This window comes from Alosa sapidissima, chromosome 15, assembly GCF_018492685.1.
Source record: "Alosa sapidissima isolate fAloSap1 chromosome 15, fAloSap1.pri, whole genome shotgun sequence".
Classification (NCBI taxonomy): domain Eukaryota; kingdom Metazoa; phylum Chordata; class Actinopteri; order Clupeiformes; family Clupeidae; genus Alosa; species Alosa sapidissima.
In genome coordinates this window covers 33,091,756-33,109,255 of record NC_055971.1, presented here as the reverse complement: position 1 = coordinate 33,109,255, position 17,500 = coordinate 33,091,756, and the positions used below count along the sequence as shown (strand labels likewise).

Below are 17,500 nucleotides of genomic sequence, written 5' to 3'. Positions count from 1 at the left end.
ACAACTTACAACAAGTCTTGTTGATCCTAGCACCACCCGTCTTGAACTGACACTCTAACTCTGTTAAAAACAGCACTCACTGATGCACTTATTCTTACTGTACTCTACCGTTTTTAAAGGAGAATTCCGGTGTGATATTGACCTAAAGTGTATTGAAACATGATACCGAGTGTGAACGTATGTCTCATAGCCCATCTCGGCTTGTCCCCTGCACTCCAAAATCTGGCGCTAGTTAGCCGATGCTACCAACAGCTTTTTCAATAGTGGTGCTTCGGCATCGGGCTAGCCATGCAAATAAATCACTGATTAATTATTAAAAATAATAAATAATTAAAAATAATTCAGTGGAAATGCATGGATTCCAGTTGCTGCTACTGGAAGAAACTGGAATCCATGCATTTCCACTGAATTATTTTTTGAATCTGATCCCTTATCATACCTGTTCATTCTTACTCGTTGCTCGACTTATCGTGACTAAATTCAAGATGGCTGCAAACGTTAAACTTCGTGAAGATACTGTCTGTATAAATCGTCTTGTAAGTAAACTACCAGTGCTTTTTCAAAGTTCTCAATGTCTCGTTTTAAATGTCAGGGCCCTCGGAAGTCTACCAATGAAGTGTGGAGATACATTGAGCCTCGTAAATGGGTGTAAAACAGTGATTTATTTGCATGGCTAGCCCGATGCCGAAGCACCACTACTGAAAAAGCTGTTGGTAGCATCGGCTAACTAGCGCCAGATTTTGGAGTGCAGGGGACAAGTCGAGATGGGCTATGAGACATACGTTCACACTCGGTATCATGTTTCAATACACTTTAGGTCAATATCACACCGGAATTCTCCTTTAAATTGTCCTAAAATTGTTGAGGAAATTGCTTTAAAACTTAACTGTTACCATGTTGTCAGTCGCTTTGGTTAAAAATGCGTCAGCCAAATGTAATGTAATGTAACACACACACACACACACACAGAACTGGTGGAGAACATCATCACCTCCTGCAAAGACATGTACCACACACACACACACACGTTGTTCATTCACTGTGAGGTAGGTTGTCTCCCTACTAACCCCCCTCCCCTGTGTGTGTGTGTGTGTGTGTGTAGTGTGGTCCAGAAGGAGATGGCCTTCATGCTGGGCAGGCACGGCATGTTCCTGGAGCTGAATGAGGATGTGGAGGATTATGAGGATCTTACAGAGATCATGTCCAACGTGCAGCTCAACAGCAACTTCCTGGCTCTGGCTAGAGAGGTGTGTGTGTGTGTGCGCCAGCTTACATATTATGTATGCATATATACATAGTACAGTTGCACACTCAGAACTGCATATTATGTGCCTTCCAAATGAGTTAATGTATTACGTGTGTGTGTGTGTGTGTTCTGACTCTGTCTCGGTCTCTTGCAGCTGGATATCATGGAGCCCAAGGTTCCAGATGACATCTACAAAACTCACCTGGAGAACAACAGTATGTATTTCTCCTCTTCTCTCCTCTCCTCCCTCTCTCCTCTCCTGCTTCTCTCTCTCCTCCATCACTTCTCTCCCTCTCCTCTCCTCCCTCTCTCCTATCCTCCTTCACTTCTCTCTCTCCTCTCCTGCTTCTCTCTCTCCTCCCTCTCTCCTCTCCTGCTTCTCTCTCTCCTCCATCACTTCTCTCTCTCCTCTCCTCCCTCTCTCCTCTCCTGCTTCTCTCTCTCCTCCCTCTCTCCTCTCCTGCTTCTCTCTCTCCTCCATCACTTCTCTCCCTCTCCTCTCCTCCCTCTCTCCTCTCCTCCTTCACTTCTCTCTCTCTCTCTCTCTCTCTCTCTCCCTCTCCTCTCCTCCTTCACTTCTCTTCTCTCTCCCTCTCCTCTCCTCCTTCACTTCTCTCTCCCTCTTCTCTCCTCCTTCACTTCTCTCTCCCTCTCCTCTCCTCCTTCACTTCTTTCTCTCTCTCTCTCTCTCTCTCTCTCTCTCTCTCCTTCCTCTCTTCTTTTCCTCTCTCCTGCTCCTGTCATCATAGGGTCACATGATCTTATAAAAAACAACAAACCTACTGGAAATCTCCACAGTAGTGTGTAACACATTCAAACAGAGTCTGTGTGTGTGTGTGCCATACGACGACTAAATGAGTGCTTTATAACCAGTTGTGTAGTTGACCGATGTGTTTCATTTTGCAGATGTGAGATGTGCTGCTCCTTGGGTGTTAATTATGTGGAGCGTGCGGCCTTCTAAATTGTGCATAAGCAATCGAAAACTGGAGTTAAACCAATGTCTCCTCCCCCCCCCCCCCCCTCCTCCCGCTGTTAGGGTTTGGTGGCAGTGGCTCTCAGGTGGACTCCGCTCGTATGAATCTGGCCTCCTCGTTTGTGAACGGTTTCGTTAACGCTGCCTTCGGACAGGACAAGCTGCTTACCGAGGACGGCAACAAATGGCTGTACAAGAACAAAGACCACGGTGAGATCCACTTTCTCTCTCACTCAGATTAAGATTTATTTACAATGAAGTAATAAAGTTTAAAAGGCCATGTAGTCCATGTTTATTCCTTTATTTGCATTTGTTGTTGAGGTGAAATATTAACAACAGGCAAAAACTATCTCCAAAGAGCTACAGTATATCTACTGATATACTGTACTGCCGGGGCGCCACTCTTGGAAGTTGCATGGCTGGTTTTCTCCCAAGGGACTCGCTACGTCTATGCCGTATAGCTATGCTAGGTGAACAATTCGCCTATTACAAGTTCCTTTACCATCAAATTGGCTTTGGTAAAAATATTGCATAGTGTGCTTTTAATGGGAATAAACTGGATTTAATATTGCAAGTTAGTCTATAACAGGTAACTTATTGGAAAAAAAAAATATCTTGCAGTATAATATTAGTTAAAACAACCTGATTGAATGCAAATTCAATTGAATTTCTATCCTACACATACGTTGATCACACACAGCAATTAGCATAGGTTACTAGACATATAGAAAACCTATGGTGCGTTCATTCGCATGGGAATGTTTTTTTCTCCCAGTGAAAGGTCATTGTGAACGTCATGTCATGTGGGAATAACGGAGTTGCCCAGTGGCGGGCTTGTTACAGGAACAGTGGCGTGGTGTACCTTGGGCAGCTCAGTGGGTTTGTCAGCTTGCTACTAGCCATTTGCTGAGATTAAAATCTTGTGTGTGTGTGTGTGTGTGTGTTAGGTATGCTGAGTGCTGCTGCGTCTTTGGGCATGATTCTGCTGTGGGATGTTGATGGAGGCCTGACACAGATTGATAAATACCTCTACTCCTCTGAAGACTACATCAAGGTGAACGCACACATCTACACACTTTTCTCTCACACTCCAATGTCACTTTTTAACTCTTTCTTCCACCATGTGCTCATCCTCTGCTGAATTTCATTTAATTATATATAAAAAAAAATCTATACTATGAGTGTGTGCCTGAGCTAACCAGTATTGTGTGCGTGTGTGTGTGTGCACAGTCTGGTGCGCTGTTGGCGTGCGGTATTGTGAATTCGGGAGTGAGGAATGAGTGTGACCCTGCCCTGGCCCTGCTGTCTGACTATGTCCTTCACAACAGCAACGTCATGCGCATCGGAGCCATCTTTGGGTGAGACGCACACACACAATCTCTTGCATTGTTTGTGATATAATCAGCAAGTGTCTTGATGTCTCTGTGAACCTCTACCTGTGTGTGTGTGTGTGTGTGTGTGTAGGCTGGGATTGGCATATGCTGGCTCTAATCGGGAAGATGTCCTGTCTCTACTGCTACCAGGGATGGGAGATTCAAAGTCTAGCATGGAGGTGTGTGTGTGAAGTTACACCACCAACATTTGTTCTTGAATGTGCTTACTTATATGAAGTGTATTAACTTTCAATGCAAACACAAAAAGTGATGACCGGAAAATCAATAAATCTATTTTCTCTGATCGTGTGCGTGCGTGCTTGTGCGTGTGCGCAGGTGGCCGGCGTGACTGCTCTGGCATGTGGCATGATTGCGGTGGGCTCGTGTAACGGTGACGTGACGTCCACCATCCTGCAAACCATCATGGAGAAGAGCGAACAGGAGCTGAAGGACACGTACTCCCGCTGGCTGCCCCTCGGCCTCGGCCTTAACCACCTGGGTAAAGCCGTGTGTGTGTGTGTGTACATGAGTGTGTGTGTGTGTGTGAGAGAGAGCAAATATTCATCACACTGCAAGTAGGGCTGACATGTTTGATCACTATTGAGATCACGATTATTTTCACGATTATTCGTTCATTTTAGTGACCCATCCTTTTTTCCCTAAACATATTGGACTTGCTATCTGGCTCACCCAAATTCCTCCCCTACATTCACTCCCCTACATTACTATATAGGCTACTATAGTGCAGGCACATGGTCAGACAGGGTATTCACACCACACACACACACACACACACACACACAGCGGTATAGGCTACGTGCAGCACATGGTCAGACAGGTTTAAGGAGCGCTTGATTTGTTGTGTTGCGGAGCATTCTATGGGTGGAGCACGCATTTTTAATATCGCTCGATCACGCAAATTTGATTATGTGAAGGCAAAATCGAGCTTGTGATTAAAAGTTGATTAATTGTGCAGCCCTAAGTGCAAGCGCTGGTGAGTTCTAGATCTGATGTGCACTTTTGGGTGCGTGCGCTCGGCCGCTTCTCTGGCTCCTGACGACTCCCTCTAGTGAGCGCACATCACTCGACGGTCCACCTGATGGCGTGTCCCTGTGCAACCCCACTTCTCCTTCGCCACTGTTGCCCTTTGCAGGCTTGTCTTGTGATATCTGTTACTAATGGCTCTATGTGTGAGTGAGCATAACTGTACGTGTGTTGGTTGGTTGGTGAGCATAACCGTGTGTGTGTTGGTGAGCATAACCGTGTGTGTGTGTGTGTTTGTGACAGGTAAGGGAGAAGCCATCGAGACCACTCTGGCTGCACTGCAGGTGGTGGCTGAGCCTTTCCGCAGCTTTGCCAACACACTGGTGGACATCTGTGCTTATGCAGGTACACACACACACACACAGTCCAATCCCTCCTATTACACACACACACACACAGTCCAATCCCTCTCTCTATTACACACACACACACACACACACAGTGGTGACGGACAATAACTGGTGCTTATCTAGGCACACCCACACGAACTTCCAAACTCGGCCAACACCGAACTATGCGAGTGCACTTCCAATTCAAAGTTTTAAACACTCATTACCCATGATATGTTTTAGTGTAAGTAGTTTTCTACATCCTACACTTTTACCCATGATATGTTTTAGTGTAAATAGTGTTCTACATTCTACAGGGTCATTCCACGTCAATTCAACCAGGGCCCACGCACTTAGGTCTCAAAAAATCTGAAAAAATTACCAGGTGTACCTATGTTACCCAGGAGACACACTGTAAAAGTACTTTTGTGTAAGATCAATACATTCCAAGATAAAGCCAGTTTTACAGGAGGAGGGGGTGTCAATTTTGTACGGCCTCTTTTTTTGGTCAAAGTTCACAAGCCCATAGCGCAAGAACTAAACCATGTAGGAGGCTCAAATTTTGCATGCAGGTACATAAATAGGAATAGTATGTAGCAAAACCGGCATGCTTGGTCTGGATGATCCTACATGGTCATAGCTGTCCTTCAAAGTTGATAAAAATTTTATTGGAGTTTTTGGCTGGGCTCTGTTTAGGCCTTCAGAAGACATTATTTGTACTCAACATAGGCTCTTGATTTATGTTCCTTATTGAGATAAGTAGAAACACTCACAAAAACCAATGAACAGAAAATAAATTCCTTCAGGGTCTGAACAGCAGACCTCACAAGTCTGAAAAATCATTTTGGTTCTCATTTTCAGAGCACCCAAACACCTTGTGGGAATATACAAAGATTTTTAAATATGTTTTTCTTTATTCTCCACGATCCCTTCTTTTTAAAAACACCAATTTGACTTGTCTTATGCAAATCTTTCTTTTTTATTTTCCACCCTGAACATGGGCAAAATGCCCCATTGAGATCAATATGTTTTGCATAGAGTTACCACAGATTACTCTGTACAACCACAGGTGGCACTGGAAAGCGATTCCATTTGGCCGCTGTTTGAACGTGGTGTTGTGCCCGGCCTGTGAGACTGCAAGAGCAGCGTTCACAGTAGGAGATGCCAGAAATGCCTTCAAACTCTTAGCGAGATGCTGGGGCAGTGAACACACACACGCACACACACACACACACTCTCTCTCTCTCTCTCTGACCCACTGGGCCCTGTGTGTCCAGGCTCTGGGAACGTGCTGAAGGTCCAGCAGCTGCTGCACATCTGCAGCGAGCACTACGACACTAAGGACAAGGACGATGACAAGGACAAGAGGGACAAGAAGGACAAGGACAAGAAGGAGAGCGCGCCCGACATGGGCTCCCACCAGGTGTGTGTGTGTGAGTGCGCCCGACATGGGCTCCCCCCAGGTGTGTGTGTGTGTGAGAGCGCGCCTGACCTGGGCTCCCACCAGGTGTGTGTGTGTGTGTGTGAGAGCACGCCCGACATGGGCTCCCACCAGGTGTGTGTGTGTATGTGAGAGCGTGCCCGACATGGGCTCCCACCAGGTGTGTGTGTGTGTGTGCACCGACATGGGCTCCCACCAGGTGTGTGTGCGCGCGCCCAACATGGGCTCCCACCAGGTGTGTGTGTGTGTGAGAGCGCGCCCGACATGGGCTCCTACCAGGTATTTGTGTGTGTGAGTACGTTCCGAGCATGGGCTCCCACCAGGTGTGTGTGTGTGTTTAGGTTTTGAAGTCCCTATCTATCTGTCTTTAAGGGATTTCTCTAAACTGAGTTGTTGATGTAGTCAGATGTCTGTTATAAATGTTATTCCTAGACCTAGGTCTGCTTATTTACAGTTTTGTGTGTGTGTGTGTTTGTAGGGAGTGGCGGTCCTGGGGATTGCCCTCATCGCCATGGGAGAAGAGATTGGTTCTGAGATGGCACTCAGGACGTTCGGACACCTGGTTAGTCACCTTTGCCAGTTCCATTTGCACAACTCACCTGCATCCAAACAGTAGACATGTCCCTCACCCCCCCCCCCCCCCATCTGTGTGTGTGTGTGTGTGTGTGTGCGCGCGTGTGTGTGTGTGTGCGCGCGTGTGTGTGTGTGTGTGCGCGTGTGTGTGTGTAGCTGCGGTATGGCGAGCCTGCTCTGCGGCGTGCGGTTCCTCTGGCCCTAGCGCTCATCTCTGTGTCCAACCCCCGCCTCAACATCCTGGACACGCTCAGCAAGTTCTCCCACGACGCTGACCCTGAGGTTGCACACAACTCCATCTTCGCCATGGGCATGGTGGGCAGCGGTGAGTGTGTGTGTGTACAGTGTGTGTGTGTGTATATGTCATTAATGTCAGCTTCTGAGGTGTGCGTGTGTGTGTGTGGAATTGGTTACTAAGGTTTGTGTTCTGCCTCCAGGCACCAACAACGCACGCTTAGCCGCTATGCTGAGGCAGCTGGCACAGTACCACGCCAAAGACCCCAACAACCTCTTCATGGTCCGCCTTGCACAGGTGTGTGTGTGTGGGAAAGAGAGGCCAGATGGGGAGGGGGGGAAATCTGGCTAGCGAAATATAAAACGGATAATTGATTATTAGTCGTAATTACAATTTGAACTGCTGCAATTAGCAAATCGCAACGGCTGCCATTAATCGTGCAGCTTGTGACTGATGGACCAATGGGCTGCAGTGATGTCACATCTATGATCTTTAAATTCACTCCCTCCACTAGTCAGATGAAGGAGTCAGTACTTCATAGACTCATTTTCATACGTTTGGCATGGGTTTTAAATGCATCATAATCATATATATGAATGTTGAACTGAAGCTTGAATTCTATCACAAATCAAAGCAGAGCTGCAATGTGTCAGAACAATCACAGCTAGAGATTTCCCCCAAATCATTCAGCCCTACCAGCTGACATGAATCTGTTCTGCTGAGTCATTCTTGCCAAATGCTTAATGTGTGTGTGTGTGTGTGTGTGTGTGTGTGTGTGTGTGTGTGACAGGGGCTGACTCACCTTGGAAAAGGCACGTTGACGCTCTGTCCGTATCATAGCGACCGGCAGCTCCTGAGTCAGGTGGCCGTGGCCGGCCTGCTCACAGTCCTCGTCTCCTTCCTGGACGTCAAAAACAGTACGTCGTCCCACGTGTGTGTGTGTGTGTGTGTGTGTGTGTGTGTGAGAGAGAGAGTGTGTGTATTATGTGTTTGCGTGTGCATCAGTGCTGTGTGTGTGTGTGAGAGAGAGAGAGTGTGTGTATTATGTGTTTGAGTGTGCATCAGTGCTGTGTGTGTGTGTGTGTGTGAGAGAGAGACAGAAAGAGTATGTATATTATGTGTTTGAGTGTGCATCAGTGCTGTGTGTGTGAGTGTGTGTAACGATCTCTCTGTGTCTCAGTAATCCTAGGGAAGTCTCATTACGTGCTGTATGGGCTGGTGGCAGCTATGCAGCCCAGGATGCTGGTGACGTTTGACGAGGAGCTACGTCCCCTCCCTGTGTCTGTGCGCGTGGGACAGGTGAGTGTGTCTATTTGTGTGTGTGAGTCTGTGCGCGTGGGACAGGTGAGTGTGTCTATTTGTGTGTGTGAGTGTGCACGTGGGACAGGTGAGTGTGTCTGTCTGTGTGTGTGAGTCTGCTTGTGGGACGTGTGTGTGTCTGTGTGTGTGTGGGACGGAGATTTAGAGATTTAACAAACAGTGTGTTAGTGCTACCCAGAAAGGTAATTTGTGTTTTGACTTTTGGACTCTTCCATCTGCCATAACACAACTCCTTCCTGGTTCGTTCTCTCTCCGTCTCTCTCCCCCCCCCCCCCCCCCCCTCTCTCCTTCTCCCCCCCCCCCCCCCTCTCTCCTTCTCCCCTCTCTCCCTCCCCCCCCCCCCCCTCTCCCAGGCGGTGGATGTAGTTGGCCAGGCGGGCAAGCCCAAGTCCATCACGGGTTTCCAGACCCACACCACACCAGTGCTGCTGGCCCACGGGGAGCGCGCAGAGCTGGCCACAGAGGAGTACCTGCCCGTCACCAACATCCTGGAGGGCTTTGTCATCCTCCGCAAGAACCCCAACTACGACGCCTAAAGCCCCCCCCCACACACACACACACACACACACTCTCGTTTGGGGACCTCATATTCTGTACATGATGCCTAGAGCCCCTTTTCCTTCCCCCCCCCTCCTTGTCTTTATCCATTTCTGTCCTCATTTTGTAAGTAGCGCATGGATCTACAAAAGAAATGAAATCTGACTGCCCATCCAGTTTATTATATATTTTTTCTCTTGTGTTGGTTTTGTTACATTTTACTTTAAATGGTTGAAATAAAAAATGTAAAATTAAGTGGAATTTTGTCTTTCTTGGTGTGTGTGTCTGTCTCTGTCTGTGTGTATGTGTCTGTTTGTGTCTGTCTGTGTGTGGGTCTGTGTGTGCCTGCAAGGCAAAGGGATAAGAGGACAAATATGCATTTGCCCAGGAATGTGATGATGATGATGATGATGATGATTATAATGAGGAGGAAGCTGGTGGTGGAGGAACAGAAGTTTGTAACTCAAACAGCTTCTACCCACACTGGGCCATTAGAACACTTAACACACATACCTGGCCATTAGAACACTTAACACACACACCTGGCCATTAGAACACTTAACACACACATGCATCAGCGAACCTCTGACCGTATGTGCAATACTTTACTAACTTAAATAACATCTATAACCAAGTGCAATATCCTCTCGTGCAGTAGACTGTTTCTCCTTTCTAAGTGTCATACTGTATTCATAAATTATTCATTTATTATGACACCTTTTACTGTCCTTGTCTTAAATGTTTAAGTTCTTGTTCTTTTAGCTGTTTTATTGTATTGTTTTTACCCTAAATGCACTTTACCAGATGTAGCCGCACCAATTTCATTGCACAGGCAACTGTACAATGACAATTATCTATCTATATTATAAAATATATATATGTAATAATAATAACAAGGACTCACTTGGTTTGATTATCAATGACCTCACAGTAACGTCATTGTAGGGACTCGCTCCGCCCACGTGACACGAGCACTGCTGTTGTCATCTCGAGGAAAAGCTTCAACTAAACTAACCCAACAGTCCGGCAACCGGTACACGCTAAACAGTAAGTGATTGACTTTATGACTCTGTTTGGGACCCCGCAGGCATCGTGAGCGTGAGCTCTGTTGAAAACAAAGTTGCTGTGTTTAATGTAACTATTTATGCCGGTGCACAATAACACACAACTTCCAAAATCACACTCTTTCCCTCGTCACATGACAAGGGAGAGAGGAATTCCCATTGTGGTTGAGCCGGAAATAACGACAAGGTTTCGGAGGTTTCTGTCCGGCTCTGCGGACTACAGGAGAGAGGTATTTTACTATTGGACTGGTTTTGCCCTTCTGCATTTTCCCGAAAATTCCAGAAATATCATTAAGTGTCTCTTTCTTTACGTGTATTAGAATGCAGTACTCATGTGGGGTTGTTATGTGTGGTTTGTCACGACAGTAGGGTAATTTTACCGGCATCACCGACCTCGGCTACCTTAACGTTAACGTCTTCTGTCTTTCGGACTCCTCGCTTTCCCATTCCACTCTGATCCCAACGCACAGATTGTCAGCGAATTCTATGACATTGATATAAATCAAGACACATGTAATTTCAGTATTTTGATCACAGATGGCATCAGAGGGATCCTGGATGGAGAAATTTCACTGAGGCATTCACGTTAATGGTTGTTTTTAGTTCCATCAACCCATGATTCAAATCCGAGCTCTGTTGATCATTAGACTAACGTTAACGTAAGTTAGCTGAAGTGATATTATTGTGGTAACTAGCAAATAACTTAACTGATGCCACATGCGCTACATTTAATAACAGCAGCTGTTACAAAAACTCCCAGGCGTTTGAAACGTCAGTTTGGGTGCCGACTGGCAGGTTAGCTGGCCAGCTAATATGGCAGCCACGGGAGTAGTATTCGCCTGCTGTCAAGCCGAATTCGTTATCTATGCTGTGTGAGCCAGTTAGTCTGTCCTTCTTTCCCCATGCCTGTAACTTATATGTGTGGTCAAGTGACATGTTACGCCCTTAATGTTACTCAGTGCCTTACAATATCTCTGAAGCTAACTGTAAATGCATGCCAGGACAGGAAAACATGTTGTCATGTCAACGATGCCTGAAAGATGCTTTTAAGGCGACGAATACTCATTTGCACACGTGTGGCGACTACAGTTAGTTTATAAAAGTATCAAAGTTGGGTAATGTCTTAAATTGATTTAACTGTTTCAATGCTAACATTATATGTTAACGTCACTGCTGCTGCCACAAGGAATTAAACGTGATGTCGTTCGATTAATTTAGCTGAAATGAAAAGCATTTGTACCAAGGTGTACTAGTACAGGAATGCTAAGCTAATAAGCTACCCCCTTGCCCTGGATTTTTGGGGGGCGCTTGTCAGAAGGTAGGTTAGGCCTTGCGTGGTCCGTTTGGGGCTCCGCTTCTGTTGGTGAGTTATGTGCTGTTGGTAAATATCGATTTGTAAATTAATCCACATCGTAGTAAATGAAAGATGTGACTTCCAAGTAACGCTCAGCCGCTTGTACTTTTGTTTGTATGCAGATAACGTTATTACTCAATCACCTGTCAAAGTGTATGTAGCTTTGTATAGCTTAATTGCTGTTGATAAATAACCTAAAACCTCGGCTTAGAAAGTTGTGCCGTTAGCTAACGTTGACGTTAGCTGTTGAACTGAGGATTTGGTTAGTGAATGGCTTGTGTTCCATTGACAAACTCGCAGTGTTCTGTGAAAATTGGGTAACGTTGTTCATTGACAGGCGCTAGCATTGTAGTCACACGTTGGCACTGCTGCTACCAGCTTATAGCTAGTAAGTTAGCTGCCGTAGCCTACCTTTCGATGGGTGGGTGGAGGTCTAGTTCTTGCTTACTAACTAATCATTATTTGGGTGTTGCACGAAAAGTTTTTGCGGTCATTTCGAACATGCCAGAGCAACACCATTATACGTACGTGTGTGTGTGTGTGTGTGTGTGTATGTACATACACATTTGAGCATGGAACTGCATTGCATAACTGGCGTTAATGTTACATCGATGTTGAGGGTTTAAAATGGATCAGCTAGTGTTTCACTGCCGAAAGTGACACCTGACAGTTTTGGGCGACTGAAGGGAAAGCGTTGTGTATGTTCTAGCCGTACCAATCAGCGAACAACAGGCATTCACAACCAGGTTGAGTTTATGTTAAACTTTAATTTCTTTAAAATGGTCAACTTATTGTGATAAAGGGAATTGGGCTGCCTCACTACTTAAGTCTCACTCCATTGAAATGAAATGTCAAGCGAGCTGTCGGACCATCTGACAGACAGACGTACTTTAACGTTATTTTGCACCTTAAATGCGTCAAAGCCTCATGTGTGAAATTGACAGTGCTTGTCGTGCCGTCGTGGTTAAGGCTAAGTTCTAAGAGAATTAACACTAGTCATTTTGGACACGGGGCCTTGTGGCAATGCAGTGCTCAATCACTGCAAAAAAATTTGCAGTGTTGACGTTAGCTCGCCTTGTAGCCTGTTTTTGACAGCATGCAAGCATTTCCCCCTGTGAGGCGAAAAGCGAGCAGCCTTCCTTGCAGCTGACATTTCAGTGCTGAGAGGCTAGCTGCTGTCTGTGCTAACATTACATGAGCCATGAATAGGCACTGGCTTGCTTGGAAAGTGTTGCTGCCGTTTGCTACAATATGTTAGTAAATTGACGGTTAAGCATAGCATTAGCATGGATTGAGTCGCCATCTGTATCTCGTCGGTGTGTGCGTTGGTCGTAGATAGCATTCTGCTAACAGCATGGATGCACACACCCGGCTTTTTTCTCTCATGCATGTGCTCGTCTCTGCCGGTCTGCGCTTAGTGCGCGCGCGTGAAAGCAGAAACCACGTGGATGCGTCAGGCATGCCGCCAGCTTGCGCTGGTGCCGCCGCCTATCTCCAAGCACGTGAAAGTGGGCAGTGTGACAATCCAGCCACGACCTAAAATTTGGTTTCAGGTATAATTACAGATTAAACATAATAATAATAATAAATAAACTTTTGTGTGTGGCTGTGGTGTAGTTTAGTTAGCTGTAGATATACTGTGATGTAGTAGTTAGCTGTAGTGGGTATACTGTCATCAACCCCAAAAGTTAATGCCTATCCTTGCCTACTTAAAGTGGGTATACTGAGATGGGGATGCTTTTTAAGTGGGTACACTGCGTAGTCCTGTGTATCACTTAGATTACACTAGCTGTTACTGCTGTATGAACTCATCCTAACGTGTAGGTTGGGGAGTGTCATGGAATGAACTTCTACTAAGCATAGGGATACCTGTGTATCTGGCTTTGATTACAATTGCTTCGGTGTTGTGTATCTGTGTGTAGGACACTGTAATGGTTTTCACAATTCTTCATTCTGTATGTGACAGAAATCACAAACACACACACTCTCCCTCCTTTTTCTGAAGTGTGCATGACTCCGATGTTTCCACTGCACTGATACCTTGTGCGCGCGGTGTGTGTGTGTGTGCGTGCGCGCGCGCGTCTGAGAGTGAGTGAGTGTATGAGTGTAGTTGTATGCAGAAGTATAATCGTGTTCTTTGTTGAGAGGGTCATGTTAATCTCCAGAGGTGGGCACCTTTTCAAGAGGCACAGTGGTAGCATTTGTTTCATGATTTTGTCAGCAGACATCCATGTTGCTGGTATCTTGAGTGTTAAAATAACAGATGTACTTTCCTTAGATCTGTTCAGTTTTGCGCCAGAAATCCGCTAATTTTTCACATAGATCTCTGTTTCTCGAGGTCAGTACTGTCGGTATGGGAAAACAAGGAAACAATCGGGTTAGCTACCTCGAGTTGCTGCAGTCAATAGCTTCCAGATAGCTACGGTGTTACACTCTGGGGGCATGTTGTTCATGAGCCCCAATAGTTCATGACCCCAGATTGTAGCGCTGTAGCTGCCAGTCTGCTCATAGCTGTTGGTAAAACCGATGGTTTTCACTCTTTTCATACCGACATTGTATTGGTGCTCTCGAGGAACGGAGCTCTATGTGAATAATCGCTGGATTTCTCCTTTTAATTCCCAGAACATGTCCGGAGTTCAGCACATGTCTGAATACAGATTCATGTCTGGCCCCGCCCTCCCTTTCTCTGATAGGTTGAGTGTTGGTCTGACACCTCCCTCCCTTTCTCTGATAGGTTGAGTGTTGGTCTGACACCTCCCTCCCTTTCTCTGATAGGTTGAGTGTTGAGCCGAGCAGTGTGAGCCACAGTCCCTGAACGGGGACAGAACACACCCAAGACAGTGAGTCATCCGTGTCTGTGTGTGTGTGTGCGTGTCTGTGTGTGTGTGCGTGTGTGTGTGCGTGTGTGCGTGTGTGCGTGTGTGTGTGTGTGTGTGTGTGTGTTCATTACATTACATATGGCTGATGCTTTTTAAGCCCAAAGAGACTTCCAACAAGTGAAACAAACAAGGTAAAGTGTGATAAGGACAAGTTAGTGCAGCAGTGTGTGTGTGTGTGTCAAGGTAGAGTACGATAAGGACAAGTTAGTGCAGCAGTGTGTGTGTGTGTGTGTGTGTCAAGGTAGAGTACGATAAGGACAATTTAGTGCAGCAGTGAGTGTGTGTGTGTGTGTGTGTGTGTGTGCCAAGGTAGAGTACGATAAGGACAAGTTAGTGCAGCAGTGAGTGTGTGTGTGTGTGTGTGTGTCAAGGTAGAGTACGATAAGGACAAGTTAGTGCAGCTGTGTGTGTGTGTGTCATGGTAGAGTACGATAAGTACAAGTTAGTGCAGCAGTGAGTGCTACTTCCGTACAGTCAAGTGTCAGTTCTAAACAGGTGGTAAGTGCTAGAATTAGCAAGGCTAGTTGTAGGTAGTGCTACGAGAGGAGTAGCCCTCTGAAAAGCTGAATTAGCCAGGCTAGTTGTAGGTAGTGCTACGAGAGGAGTAGCCCTCTGAAAAGCTGAATTAGCCAGGCTAGTTGTAGGTAGTGCTATGAGAGGAGTAGCCCTCTGAAAAGCTGAATTAGCCAGGCTAGTTGTAGGTAGTGCTACGAGAGGAGTAGCCCTCTGAAAAGCTGAATTAGCCAGGCTAGTTGTAGGTAGTGCTATGAGAGGAGTAGCCCTCTGAAAAGCTGAATTAGCCAGGCTAGTTGTAGGTAGTGCTACGAGAGGAGTAGCCCTCTGAAAAGCTGAATTAGCCAGGCTAGTTGTAGGTATTGCTACGAGAGGAGAAGCCCTCTGAAAAGCTGAATTAGCAAGGCTAGTTGTAGGTAGTGCTATGAGAGGAGTAGCCCTCTGAAAAGCTGGGTCTTCAGGAGTTTGTTGAAGGCAGAGAGGGACGCTCCTACTCTAGTAGGAACTGATTGTACGTTCCACCAACGGGAACAACAGATGAGAAACGTTTGGATTGCCCAGAGTGTATACGGATGGCAGAGCCAGGTGCCGTTCGTCTGAGGAGCGCAACGGTCGGGAGGTAGCATACGCCTGTATGAGTGCGTTCAATTAAGTTGGAGCAGAGGAGGTAGCATACGCCTGTATGAGTGTGTACCTTTTTGTTTCAACCATCTGGACTTGCGTTAGTAAACATCATTATTGAACCTGTATTGTGCTCCACACCCCGACAATATTATTGTGCGTCAACACTGCCTCGTCCCCTCACACACACACACTGAAACCACCTGGAGTGATCATCACTGCCTCGTCCCCTCACACACACACTTAAACCACCCGGAGTGTTTACTCCAGCCCCGCGCCGTGTGTTGTGTGTGTGTGTGTGTGTGTGTTGTGCGTGTGCGTGCACGTGCGTGTAGTGTCTGTGTAGCCCTTTCTGTGGGTGATTATTTATTTATATATATATATATATATATATGGCTTTGTGTGAGTGCCTGATGTATGTCTGAGTCTGTGAGTGTGTGTGTGTAACTACCTCCCTCTCGGTGTGTGCAGGTGTGTGTGTGTGTATACGTGCCTTCATGAGGATCCTGGTGAGATGAATAAGCCGCCGCAGCCTCTAACGGGTCCCCCCCCCTCTGCTCTCCCACACCCCCCCCGCACCCTCCCCCGGCCTCCCGCAGGTGAGGTACACACACACCTACGCTACCTGTGTGCATTCTGTGTGTGTGTGTGTGTGTGTGTGTGTGTGTGTGTGTGTGTGTGTGTGTGTGTGTGTGTGTGTGTGTGTGTGTGTGTGTGTGTGTGTTTGTACTTGTACTTGTGTGTGTACGTTTATGTACTCCGTGTGTGCGTGCGTTTGTGTACTCCATGTGTGTGTGTGTGTACGTTTGTGTACTCCGTGTGTGCGTGTGTGTCTGTCTGTGTGTGTGTCTGTCTGTGTGTGTGTGTGTGTGTGTGTATGTTTGTGTACTCCATGTGTGTGTACGTTTGTGTACTCCATGCGCGTGTGCGTGCGTTTGTGTACTCCATGTGTGTGTGTGTACGTTTGTGTACTCCGTGTGCGTGCGTGTGTGTGTCTGTGTATGGTTTGTGTACTCCATGTGTGTGTACGTTTGTGTACTCCATGCGTGTGTGTATGTTTGTGTACTCCGTGCGTGTGTGTGTACTCCGTGCGTGTGTGTGTGTGAGTGTGTGTACTCCGTGTGTGTGTGTGTGTGTGTGTGTGTGTACTCCGTGCGGGCGTGTGTGTGTGTGTGTGTGTACTGACTGTGTCTTCTTCTGCAGCCTGGCTTCCCACCTCAGCAGCCGTCTGTTGTGTTTGCCACACCCCCTCCAATGAACCCTGCACAGCAGCCTCCCCGACGGTATGAGTTACACACACACACACACTTGCAAACACACACACTTGCACACACATACATACACGCACACACACACACTTGCACACACACTTGCACACGCATGCACGCACACACGCACGCACGCACACACACACTAGTGTACTACTAGCTAGCCTGCCAGCGGTGAATGCAATAATGAGACTGTAAGGTTTAGTAGCCTTGCTGTCTTCGCTAGCATCTCTAGTGCGATTCAATTCTGCATTTCACCTGCTGACAACTGCGTGGATGCTCATGTGATTGGTGGGAATGGTCATGTGAGGTGAGCGTGTGTGTGTGTGTGCGTGCGTGCGCGCGTGTGTGTGATCGAGAGTGGATCTGGGCAGTGGCTTGCTGGGCAGCTCGTTGACCTGATACAGCTGAGACGGGGGGGCTTATGTTTCCACTGGGGGCAGTGGCTGTGGTGTGTTTGGGCTGGAGGGGGATGGGTGTGCGTGTGTGTGTGCATGCGTGCGTGCGTGTGTGTGTGTGTGTGTGTGTGTGTGTGTGCGTGTGTGTGCGTGCGTGCGTGCGTGTGTGCGTGCGTGTGTGTGTGTGTGCTCTGGTTGTGGGGGTAACCAAGGACACCCCATGCCCGGAGGAGTGAACTCTAGAGCTTTCAGTAAACAGCGTCCACACACTCACATGTTTGTGTTTGTCTTCACGTGTTGTCTTTCTTTCTGGCATTCTTTCTTTGTTCTGT

At 46.9% G+C, this 17,500-nt stretch overlaps 2 protein-coding genes across 2 annotated transcripts in view; both read left to right on the top strand.

Annotated features, from left to right (window-relative positions):
- The window catches only part of psmd2 (proteasome 26S subunit ubiquitin receptor, non-ATPase 2), a 13,402-nt gene extending 4,076 nt beyond the window's left edge, over positions 1-9,326 (top strand). Inside the window, exons 7-21 of the mRNA XM_042063576.1 lie at positions 1,103-1,247; positions 1,401-1,461; positions 2,283-2,429; positions 3,167-3,273; positions 3,450-3,577; positions 3,684-3,771; positions 3,929-4,091; positions 4,880-4,981; positions 6,243-6,388; positions 6,885-6,968; positions 7,136-7,304; positions 7,417-7,511; positions 8,005-8,131; positions 8,395-8,513; positions 8,888-9,326. Of these exons, the coding sequence (XP_041919510.1) occupies positions 1,103-1,247; positions 1,401-1,461; positions 2,283-2,429; positions 3,167-3,273; positions 3,450-3,577; positions 3,684-3,771; positions 3,929-4,091; positions 4,880-4,981; positions 6,243-6,388; positions 6,885-6,968; positions 7,136-7,304; positions 7,417-7,511; positions 8,005-8,131; positions 8,395-8,513; positions 8,888-9,070 (1,864 nt within the window). The 3' untranslated portion in view covers positions 9,071-9,326. The remainder of the gene's footprint in view (positions 1-1,102; positions 1,248-1,400; positions 1,462-2,282; positions 2,430-3,166; positions 3,274-3,449; positions 3,578-3,683; positions 3,772-3,928; positions 4,092-4,879; positions 4,982-6,242; positions 6,389-6,884; positions 6,969-7,135; positions 7,305-7,416; positions 7,512-8,004; positions 8,132-8,394; positions 8,514-8,887) is intronic.
- Positions 9,327-11,284: 1,958 nt separating this feature from the next.
- wu:fb16f03 (eukaryotic translation initiation factor 4 gamma 1) overlaps positions 11,285-17,500 on the top strand; it is a 63,058-nt gene continuing 56,842 nt past the window's right edge. Inside the window, 4 exon segments of the mRNA XM_042063572.1 lie at positions 11,285-11,498; positions 14,265-14,329; positions 15,974-16,101; positions 16,706-16,785. Of these exon segments, the coding sequence (XP_041919506.1) occupies positions 16,017-16,101; positions 16,706-16,785 (165 nt within the window). The 5' untranslated portion in view covers positions 11,285-11,498; positions 14,265-14,329; positions 15,974-16,016.